The 12,188-nt window shown below is 39.4% G+C and overlaps 1 protein-coding gene across 10 annotated transcripts in view; it reads left to right on the forward strand.

Annotated features, from left to right (window-relative positions):
- The window catches only part of Cd47 (CD47 molecule), a 55,711-nt gene that overhangs the window by 5,983 nt on the left and 37,540 nt on the right, over nt 1–12,188 (forward strand). For 7 of the 10 annotated variants that reach the window (XM_029544473.1, XM_029544470.1, XM_029544471.1 and 4 more), the window contains exons 2-3: nt 6,478–6,825; nt 7,704–7,787. In XM_029544473.1, coding sequence (XP_029400333.1) covers nt 6,478–6,825; nt 7,704–7,787 — 432 coding nt within the window. The remainder of the gene's footprint in view (nt 1–6,477; nt 6,826–7,703; nt 7,788–12,188) is intronic. The other 3 variants (XM_029544475.1, XM_021209400.2, XM_029544474.1) reach the window with 1 other exon arrangement.

A 12,188-nucleotide genomic window follows, 5' to 3' on the forward strand; every position in this document is an offset into this window, starting at 1 on the left:
CACACACACACACACACACACACACACACACACACACTCTGTTTGGGTTTTGGATTTTTTTTAAATGTTTGCTTTAACGTTTATATTCACAAGAAATGTTTAGAATCCTTTCTGAATGCTTGCAGAAACTCTTAGGATACTAGTGAAGGTACTTCCTACCTTTCAAAGAGCAACTGGAAAGAGACTTAAGCAATACTGTGTGAGCATTTGCACAGTGAGCAAGGACAGTAGAGTAAGAAGGGACAATAGAGAGGTAGTTGATAGTGGGCAGGGGACTGGAATTAGCATCTCAATGATGCTATGACCAGAGAACTGCACATCTGCATCTTTAGTAAGTAGTTGTTAAGTGTGTGAGTGAAAGATGGTACAGTGAGAGCTTCATGTTCATCTTCTCATTAAATCTTCACAAAATCTCCTGTAAAGTAGATACCTTTATTAATGCATTGTAGATGAGGACACTCAAGTGCAGAGGTTAAGCAACTTGCCTAAGGTTCTACAACTATGATGTGGGGTCTGGCTCCAAGGTGTGTGTACTCTTAACCACAGCACATACTCTGTGCCCTGAGAAGGGGGTGGGCTTCCCTATGCTGGGGGTCAGTTAGTACTAAGCCATGTTTATAGGATCACATCTGCCTATCTGTGGGGGGTTGCAGGAAGGTCATTGTGAAGGGAGACTGGTTTGGAAATGAGAGTACAAGAGATGAGGCAGGAAAGGATCTCAGAGGACCTTGTTTGTTTCCTGTGCTAATGTCCTGAGAAGTTGGCTTTTTGAGAATGGGGGTGATGGGGTTCCACTGGTCAGTGAAGCACACATTTGCATTTAGAACAGTTATTTTGAGGACGATGGAAAAGGCATTGTTGGCATGGGACAGTATGGAAGACTGAGGCAGGGAGCCAGTTTGGAGGTCTGACAATGGTTCAAGGGATAAGGGTGAGGGTGTAATTCATTCATTCAACAGGCTTTGGATTTAGAAACTGCTGATTAGCTTAGCCTAACAAGAATTTTGTGGCTAGAGAAAGAGGAAGGAATCTAGAATGATTTATGGGTCCAAGTCTGATTACTGGTAGATAATTGTAAATATTTTTGGGAAGGTGAAGATTGAGAAACATAGTGTTATATAGTTTGGGGAACTTCGTTAAATTTTTACGTGATTGCAGTAACTCTCCATGAAATGCATAACAGATGATTGATTAAAGCCCCCAGTTTAGAGGAAAGGTGGGGCCTGGTTTAGTAAGAAAATGTTCTGATTGTTGAAACTATGGGAATAAGGAGGGATGTTTGGTAAGAAGTTGTTGACCATGAAACCTTTGTCTTAGTTATTGATTTTTCCTGTGAAGAGACACGATGACTGTTTAGTTGGGAGCTTGCTTAACAGTTAAAGAGAGGGACTCCATTATCATGGTGGAGAACATAATAGCAGAACTCAGGAAGGGCACTGGAACAGTAGCTGATAACTTACATGTTGGCATCAGGAGACAGAGAGAGCATCAACTGTGATGGTTTAGGTTTTCGAAACCTCAGAGCCCTTCCTAGTGACATACCTCCAATAAGGCAATGCCTTCTAATCCTTCCCAAACAGTTCCACCAACTAGGGACCAAGTGTTCAAACATAGGAGACTATGAAGCCATTCTGATTAAAACCATCGCAGCTTAGGAACACTGATATGGTAGTATGAACCAAGGACTAGGTTTAAAAAGCTAGGACAAAATGGAGAAAACAAACAGGTATATTAGAGGTAGAAGAACAAAGTTAAGGAAAAAAAAAAAAAAGAGGAGCTGCTCCCTGGCTCAAGAACTATAGAGAAGTCAAGACAAAATGAAGCATGTGAATTGGGTTATTCATAAGAGGTAGTGATTTGCATAAGAGCTGGAGCAATGGTACAGTAATAGTGAGCAGAGTGGACATAGTCTTTTGACGTAGTCTGGGAGTGCACAGACGTCAAGAAATGCACATAGACCATTTTCGTAGTAAGCTGGGTAAGAGAGATGAGTATGCAGGCTTTTTAAAGTTTGGTGCATATACAGTTATTAAAAGACAATTTAAAACATATCATAAATGGCCTAAGGGCATGTGGAGGCTAGCAGTCCATGAGTCCTCTAGATGATGGACAAGAGTCAGCAATGGAAACAAGCTCTGCGTAAAGAACTCATTTCTGGAAGGGAGAGAACAAAACCATGGATAGAGGCTGTGGGTAAGTTTATGTGGGAAGTGTTATAAGCCTCAGGCTTCCTGGGAGGACTCAATGTGAGTAATGTAGGGAGAGAGGGCACAAGCTGGGAAGCAGAAGGGGAATTGTCTCAGAGTCATTAAAAGGGGAGAAATTTTACATGGGATGTCGGAAAACATTAGGGGCCCAGAGGAGCAGTGAGGACATGACAACCTCCTGTTCCTCAGGAGCAATGCAAATTTTCTCAGGAACCTGCTAGACAGGTTGATTTTCTGCCCTCCATAGCACTGCTGGTGCAGAAAGAGCTACATGTGTGACCTTGTGTTGTATAACCTGCTTACAGTCGCCCTATGAGAATTCTAAGCAACTAAAGATAAGTCCTGCTCTTTTATTTTATTTTATTTCATTATCATATCCATCCCTCCATCCTGGCAATGTTTCATCTGGGTTATTCTTAACTGCTGATTGCGTGTCTACTTTTCTGAGCTGAACACAGGAGCTGTAACATATGGATCAGACCTCTCTGCCACCGAACAGCTCTGCTCAGGACTGACTTGAGGAGGTTTGCGCTGTTGGTGTTATGTCCATGGAGGCTGTGAGATCTAATATTTTTGGCAGTCGATATCAGTGCATCTTCCCCAGTTTATTTGGTACTTTGCCGGTAACTCTGCCATCATCCTTTTAGGTTAAGTTTCCATACTCTGGAATAAGACTGCTACAGCATGTCTTACCCGGATGAATTTTATGTTCATTATTTATTGTCATTTACTGTTAGCCAAAATTTCCTCAAGAGATAAAAGGCCCATATCAGACGATGTTAGTGTTTCTAATAACATGTTTAGGGATGTTTGGGGCTACTCTTACTTACTCATTATTATGAAGGTTGTCTTGGTTTAGCCAGGTCAAATTTACTTTTCATTTTACTGACAGCGTTTATTCTGCTTAAATTGCTTCAGCTATGAAATGTTTTCACTGCAAGAAGTAACACCATGTAATTAATAGCTTGTGGAGTCCCCGGAAGAGGAATATTCCAAACAAGTTAGAAAATTGTGGTGTGTTTGCCAGCCACCTCATTCTTACCTGGGTCTTCTGGGGGGGGGGGAACCCTCATAGAATGGCAGATCCCTTCTCTTGAGTCTTCTGGAAAAGCATAATTTTCATTTGACTCATACGAATATAATTTTTAAATCTTGAAATGACTCATGCTGCTATAAAATGGACATAACATCAACATTTTCATTTTACCCCTTAAGGAACAAACCAGCAAGTAGACAAAACCGCTTTTGAAGGCAAATCGGTAGAGCAGACACATCATAGACAAGCAAGAATACTTAAAGGATTTATTAAAGGATGCAAAACTGGTCAGGATCTTCAGGATTTTTTCTTTTAAATTAATATTGTTGGAATTCGTTCCTCTTGCATGAGGAACGAATCTGTTACAGTGAAAAATTTCTATCTCTGTAGAAGAATCTTGTGAATGGCACCCCATCCCCCATTCCAACAACTTACTCAATTGTAGATGGTGGAAGACCCTGGAAGCAGAAACTGTCTAAAATCTTAACAACTGCAGATCTGCTGGGTAGTGCCCAGCAAGTAACAAGAAACTCTGGGAACTTCCTATCTGTCTCAGAGCCTTTACAGGCATTCTCTGATACTTCCCTTCCACTTCTCTCTCCCCCTCACCTCCCTTTACTGTGTGAGTCCTTGCCCTAAGTGTCTCTTTCTCCAGGGAAATAACACAAAACTCCATGGGTATAGAGACTGTAATTGGACTTGAAGCCTGGGGCTTCCTAATATTTGGGTGGCTAAAAATCTAGAGAACTTGGAAAGGTGAACCATGAATGCCCCCCGGGCTGCTTCAGATGGTGCATTCCCAGGAGAGTCCAGAGGGCCCAGCTTATCTCAGTAGGTGCCAGGATGCCCGGTTCTGGGCTGTTGCCCTGTGTTTGTGCAGCATGGCATTGCTTGGGGAGCTTTTTCTTAGTTGTTTTCTCCTGGGTTGCTCCCTAGTGTTCCAGGAAGTCACCCACTGTTTGCTCTGACCCTTCTTATTAAACCATGCTATAGAAAAATGAATTGCTTAGCACTGTGAACCAGTATGCCAGGCAGAAGACATGGGCTTGAGTGTCCTTAAAGACAGTCCAGAGTGTATTCTGGTGAAGGTCTTTACTTAGATTCAACACGATGAGTATTTATTAATAATTACATTCCTTTTTTCTTTTTTTTAGTTTTCTTTATTAAACTAATACAATTTATCTTAAAATAAACAAGTCAGTATTTCCTTTTTTTAAGTCATCAGAATAATTTATAATAGTTAAATGCCTCTTAAATATACATAATATCTTTTGAAGCTGCAAGTAGTATGCACTCAAACAGTTTTTAAAAACTATTTGGAACATTAAACATGATAGAAGTAGAAAAAAAATCTCTTGTGAAATTCTCTATGAAAAGAAATTGTGACAAGTTCCTGATTAGACAGAAACTGATCCATCTCCAAGAAAGAATACGCAGCCTTCATAGAATGAACTGGGTGGTGTTCCTTCTGTTTCTATTTTGTGGAATAGTTTGAAGAGTATTGGCATTAGGTCTTCTTTGAAGGTCTGATAGAATCCAACACTAAACCCACCTGGTCTGGGGCTTTTATTGGTTGAGAGACTTTTAATGATTGACTGCTTTTGTTTCTTTAGAGGTTATGGGACTGTTTAGATGGTTTATCTGATCCTCATTTAACTTTGGTATTTGGTATCTGTCTAGAAAATTGTTCATTTTTCATCCAGATTTTCCTGTTTTATTGAGTACAGTGCTAAGAGGAAAACTCATAGCTCTGAGTGCCTCCAAATAGAAACTAGCAGCTTAAGAGCACACCTGAAAACTCTAGAACAAAAAGAAGCAAATACACCCAACAGGAGTAGACAGCAGGAAATAAACTCAGAGCTGAGGTCAACCAAGTAGAAACCAAAAGAACTATACAAAGAATCAACCAAACCAGGAGCTGGCTCTTTGAGAAAATCAACAAGATAGATAAACCCTTAGCCAGACTAACCAGAGAACACAGAGACAGTATCCTAATTAGCAATGTCAGAAATGAAAAGGGTGACATAACAACAGAAACTGAGGAAATCCAAAAAAAATCATCAGATCTTAGTACAAAAGCTTATATTAATAATTATATTCTTAGAGTAACATTTTATGCCCTCAATTTTATGTCTGGTTTACATAGAAAGAGGAACTATTAAAGATTAACGGAGTTAATGTTTTATATTCTTTGGTACTTTGGGTTTTAAAGGCAAAGTCAACAAGCTACTCAGATAAGAGCTTTGGCTAAATGGCTATGTTACACAATACAATGGGAGTTCCTCTACATCTTTGCCATTTGAGTCAAATGGTAAGCGGGGCACTCAAGGGTGGTCTATGCCATTGAGAAGAGCCAATGGGTATTCTCTACTCATCAGCAGCATCTGTTCTTGCTTTCAACTTGTTTCTTGGCTTTTAGGGTAGTTTATGGTTTATTGGAGGAAGAAATACCTGTAATCTACATTTCAAAATTGTTCTGTAGAGTCAGTGAAATGTCGGGGTAGGAAAAATGCCATTCAATTGTGTGGAATCCTTTGTGTGGACTTGCATACAAAGCGCCTATCGCTGTCTCTTTTGAAGTGGGAAATAGCCACAGAGAACATTTTTTTTTCCTCGTTAGTATTCCAAGACTTTCCATCCTCTTGGAAAGATAAGATTTGATTCATTCCAGTTGCTTTGTATATTAAAGTATAATAGAACTGGCCACTTCTTTTGGGTTATGCAGCCTGAGTGAAGAGATAAATTTCATATCACTTTAGCACATTCCATCTAGAAGATGTGTATGGAAGTTGAGCCTGAATAGAATATTTGGTTTTCTATTCAGGATGTTCCCATAGTAAGGAGAGTATTTTTCTACATATATCAGTAAGCAGACATGATTACTTCAGAGCTTTCAAAGCTAGATACTGTACCTTGCATATTCCAACACAATTGGTAAATTTATCCCCAAGATGCATGGTATGCATACTTTGTATTATTAAAACCAAAAAACCAAAAAAAAAAAAAAAAAAAAAAAAAAAAAAAAAAAAAAAAAAAAAAAAAAAAAAAAGAAAAGTTACAGTCTACTGGCTGGTGTGCAAATAATTTGTTGCTATTTTTCACCTTGTTCTTGTACTACTAGCGGAAATGAACAATTGAAGGAGTTTTCTTTACGTTAAGGGTTTGTAATACACCTAAGATAATACATCATATATGCAGATTGTAATGAAATATTTTTTTGTGTCTGTATTCCAGGTTCAGCTCAACTACTGTTTAGTAACGTTAATTCCGTAGAGTTCACTTCATGCAATGAAACTGTGGTCATCCCTTGCATCGTCCGTAATGTGGAGGCACAAAGCACCGAAGAAATGTTTGTGAAGTGGAAGTTGAACAAATGGTATATTTTCATCTATGATGGAAATAAAAATAGCTCTACTACAGATCAAAACTTCACCAGTGCAAAAATCTCAGTCTCAGACTTACTCAGAGGCATTGCCTCTTTGAAAATGGATATGCGTGAGGCCGTGGTGGGAAACTACACTTGCGAAGTGACAGAGTTATCCAGAGAAGGCAAAACAGTTATAGAGCTGAAAAACCGCACGGGTAAGTGACACAGTTTGCCTGTTCTGAAACGTGTGTTGAGATATGGTTGCCACTGTGGGAGTGCTGTGAGGTGGGACCTTACAGAAGTCACTAGGAGGAATTAAGGCTCTTCTCGGGCAGGTGGGCTAGCCATCTGGAAAGAAAGCGAGTCTGGCACTCGTGTTTCTTTCTCTTTTACACACACACACACACACACACACACACACACACACACACACACACAGAGTTCATCTAGCTCATCTACAGCGTTGTGAGGTAGCACAAAGATCCTCCTCAGAAGCTGAGCAGGTGTCAGCACTGTGCAGTGGAACTTCTAGGCCTGAGAACCAGAAACCAAGTTAAGCTGCTTACCAGTCACCTCCTCCTGGTACTCTTACAGCAGGAGAAAACAGACTTAAAGCAAGTAAAAGTAAGACCTTAAAACTTGCCTAAAGGCCTCCTGTGTCCTAGTGATACTGACCCTCTTAGGAAAAGCACAGTAGTAGCCAGGCTTGTCTCTCATCGATAGCTCCTTCCTCAGGAGCAAGGCCCAGCCTCAGCTATATAACATATTTGAGGCTAGCCTGGGCAACAGAAACCTCATGTTAAAAACAACTCTTCTGTTGACATAATGGGTGTTTCTGTTCGTTGTCATCAAATGTAATTTATCTGAGTGTGGTGGCCCAGGACTGATCTCAGCACCACGGAGGCTGAGACAGGAGGATTGCTGCAAATTAGAGGTAACCCTGGACTCCGTAGTAGTGAGTTACAGAAGAGCTTCGGGGCAAGACCTCACCTTACCAAGCCAACAGAAACTTGTGCGAACAAAATGTACTTTTTATAATTCTATGAATCTGTAAAGTTCCTCCTGGTTATTTCGTCTTTTTGTGGTCTTATAGCCGTCAACACTGACCAAGGATCAGCCTGTTCTTACCCCACTACCCCGGCAGGGGACGAGGAGGAGAAAGGAGGTTGCAAATTAGGTAATCATGCTGATTCCTGGAGGTTTCTGTGGCCAGCTTGCTACACTTGCCAGCAACTGGGGAAGCAGGGATTCAACTTAACCGAATTGAATTCAGTCTTGATGCTAGCGTCCAGACTTTTCATGAGTGGGTTGGTGAGTTGCGGACAGCAGTGTTGTTATCTGAAGTAAACAGTCTCCTTTCTTTTCTATTTTTTTCTGCTGTGCTGGCTGATTTTTTTTGTTTTTTGTTTTTTGTTTTTTTAGAACCACATACAAGGAATCCTAACAGTTTTAAAGAGTACATCTTAAAGCTCTACTTAAACCGAAAGGTGTATTGCAGAACTCAGGGTTGATGAGACTTTGAGAACCAGCTCTGGGTGGGATCAGGACTGCTGAATTAGGTCAGCTACTTCCCATCGGTTCTTGCTTTGAAAATTACAAAAGGTCTCTTAGCAGATGTGTGTGTGCGCGTGTGTGCGTGACCTGATTAAATATTCTGACCCAGGATTAGAAATCATGTAGTCTGAGTTACACATCCTATTCAGGACTCCCTGTTCACCCCGTTCATCAAGAAAGACTCTTCACTGAGCCCAAGTTGCCTATCTCTAAAAAATGAGGATAAAAACCTCATTTTCTTGGGGTGTTTATTTGATGTGGTGTCCACGTGCTGCTGTGAAGTGGAGGAATGGCTTAGGAGGCAAGAAGAATAAGGCCTCCGCATAGAAGCTCACGTATACCTTACATTATGACTGATGTTAATTTGGGTTAAAACTTTTTTTTTTTTTTAATGTCTGCCTTTCAGGACGATCTGGTCAGTCAGGACTGTGTACAGGAAGAGGTCATTCTCTACCTAGTTGTAGGTTTTCTGAGAGTGAATAGGTTCATGGGAGTGAAAGGGCCAGACCTTAGGAACAGTGGTCCAGATCACTGAGGGGAAAACTGACTAAAAAACTGACGACAACAAACAAACAAAAACATTAGTTTGAGACTGAAAAAGACAAAAATGGAACAGAGATGAGTGGGAAGGGAATCCCAGTGTCTGGGATGAAGACAGAGCTTATTTGTGTATAACTATCTTATCGTTGTTTGCAAAATAACCCCCCCACACACACACACACAAAGCCAAGAGCCAGGTTTTATTTTGTGCCATTAAGATGGGACAATGTTTTGTTGTATACAATGTAAAAATTCTACCAGAAGCTTGAAGTTTCTGGCTTTTTATACACTTTTAATTTTTTTTTTTTAAATTATCTGGTGTTGCATGGGAAGAAGCGGAAATAGAGAAGTGCTCTGTACCCTTAATTCAGTCACCCTGAGTGGTTGCATCTTATGTATCTGTGCCATGGTATCAGAACTTAAGGAGATTCTCTGTTATTTCATCCCACTTGGCTAACCACCATGGTGATTGCAATATGGAACAGATACATCAGCGCAAACATCCCCATGCTAACCTCAGGCACTCACCACAGCTTGAATTACTCCTGACTGGCAGTCTCTAATGTGTCATCTGTATCTGTGACTCTGTCAACTCAACAATAATTCATCAATGAATTATTGAGTTATAATGAATATATATGCATTATAATCAACCAATAACAAATGATCTTCTAAGGCGTGCTCCACTCGGCATGATGCCCTTGAACTGTTGGGTTTCTTGTGCTTGACTATGTTTTTTGTTTGCTTGTAATGAACGTTCATAACAAAAACTAATCCCATGGGGTTTTAACTAAGGTGCATCCCATTGATTTCTTATTAGCTTGTTTAATCATTCACCTCTACAAGACATTATGATCACTTTCAGTTTTGGGCTATCTACTAAGTACATGCTGATTTTTTTTTTTTTTTTAAAGGAAACCACTAACAGGATTCCAGAGTGGCTGTTCTTTTTTATGTTATTGTCAGCAATATGAATGACCTAATTTCTCTGCATCTTTGTTGTGATATGGTGCTGCTGTTTTGTAACATTTTTCTCTCTTTAAAATTGTGTGTGTGTGGGGGGGGTTAATTTTAAAATTAGCATACAAGGCATTACAGTATTAGTATGGCATTTTCAAAGTGTATTTTAGTAGATTCTCTAGCCCCTCATCTCCCTATTCCCGTTATTTCTGGCCCCTTCCTTGGAGCCCCTCCCCCAGTCTCTTTGCTTCATTTATGTACCCTGTGTCCTTTGCCTACTCCCTGTCTTTTCTAATCATCCCTTTTCATTATTTCTTGATCTCCTTTATAGCATTATAGATTTTCATCCCACCCCCTACACCCCAGGCTAGGATCTGCATGTGAAAGAGAACATGTGTCTTTTGTCTTTCCAGGACCATCGATTTTCCTGCAAGCTTCATTGTCTTGTTTTCTTGCAGCTGAATACAATCCTGTGTGTATGCATACCACTTTTCATTATCCATCCATTATTTACTTAGGCTGGTCCTTGCTGATGTGTGGAGTGCAATGGTAACATGGTTATGCACTGCTTTTTGGTAGAATATGCAATCGTTTGGGAGTTTGGCTAAGAGTTGTAGCGTAGTTGGGTTATACAACAGGTTTCTTAGAAAGTTCCATATTTATTTCCATAATGGCTGTACTTGTTTGAACTGCCACCAGCAATAAATAAATAAAACGTTGCTTCTTTCCTCGCATCCTCATGAGCATCTATTGTCAGATTTCTTGATGATAGCTATTCTGACTAGGATGAGATGGTATCTCAAAGTAGCTTTAATTTGCAATTCCCTGATGACTAAGGATGGTGAACACTTTTAAAAATATGCCTTGGCCGTTTGTGTTTCTTCTTTTGAGAATTGTTCATGCAGTAGCCTACAGTTGTTTTGTTTTCCTTTAGTTTTCACTCTCTGTAAGTTCTGATATTGTCCTATTTGAGTATTTCTGTCAAAGATACTGTAGCTGTCTGTTGCCTGGGTTGATAGTTTCTTTGCTGTGCAGAAACTTAAATTTTATGTAGTTCCATCTGTTGATTCTTGGAGCTGGTTCTTGCACTATTACAGATCTATTCCAGAAGTTCTTACCTAAACATTTATCTTTAAATGTATACTGTATATTTTCCTCTAATAACTTCAATGTTTGGGGTTTTAAATTAAGGTGTTTGATCCATTTCTAACTGATTTTCGTACAGGATAAACAAAATGGATCTGAAGATTCTTCAGGAAGACGTCCAATTTGGCCATCACTGTTCTTTTGTATGCACTGTTTTTTTTTTTCAACTGCATATTTTTGATGTCTTTATTGGTTTCTATGTTCTGTTCCATTGGTATCCTTGCCTAGTTTGTCATCTGGTTTGTCATCTGCATTTATCACTGTAGCTCTGTAGTATGATTTGAAGTCATAAACACAATGCCTTCAGCCATGCTTTCCTCCTTGGGATGCCTTTGGCCACTTGTGGTCTTCTGTAGTCCCATGTGGATCTTGGATCGGTTTTCCATTTTTTCTAGTTCTTTTAATAATAGCATAGGGATTCTGATATGAATTACATTGAGTCTGTAAATGACTTTTGATATTATAGACATTTTCATGATATTAATTTCCTCATCCCAGGAGTATGGAATGGCCTCTCCGTTGTCTAGTGTTTCCTTTGATGTCCTTTGTCAGTGTTTTGAAGTTCTCATTGCTGATAATTTTCACTTCCTGGGTTAGTTCTATTCCTGTGTTGGGAATGACAAATCATTTCTTTTTTGTGAGTTCATTGTTAGTATTTGTGAGGGCTACTGATTTTTATATACTTATTTTGTACCTTACAACTTTACTAAAAGTGTTTGTTTATGTTAGAGTCTATAGAGGCTTTCAAATATATATTCATACTATATGCAAATAGGGATAGTTTGACCTCTTCCTTTCTCGTTTCTATTCATTTTATGTCTTTCTCTTGTTTCATTGCTAAAACTTCAGGCACTACATTGACTTAGAACAGGGAAGTGGGTATTGTCTCATTCCTGATTCCTGGTTCTCTCAGTGGTTCCCTGTTTACTACAATATTGGCTCTAATGTATTTTCCTTTATTATTTTGCCATATATTGGTAATGTGGTATATATATATATATATATATATATATATATATATATACCTGGAGATAGATGTGTATCTATAGCTATATATATATATCTATATATCTCCAGGACTTTTATCATGAAGGCACCTTGAAGTTTGTCAGACATCTTTTCTCCATTATTGAGATGATGATATAATTCTTAAGTTACCTTATATGGTATACACTTAGTGATTTATGTATGTTGAACCACACCCATGGATGAAACCCACTTGGTCATGATATAGGATCTTTTAAATATGTTTTTGAATTTAAGAAATTTGAAGCTTTAGCCGATCGTGGTGGCGCACGCCTTTAATCCCAGCACTCGGGAGGCAGAGGCAGGCGGATTTCTGAGTTCGAGGCCAGCCTGGTCTACAAAGTGAGTTCCA

This window comes from Mus pahari, chromosome 12 (assembly GCF_900095145.1).
Source record: "Mus pahari chromosome 12, PAHARI_EIJ_v1.1, whole genome shotgun sequence".
Lineage (NCBI taxonomy): Eukaryota > Metazoa > Chordata > Mammalia > Rodentia > Muridae > Mus > Mus pahari.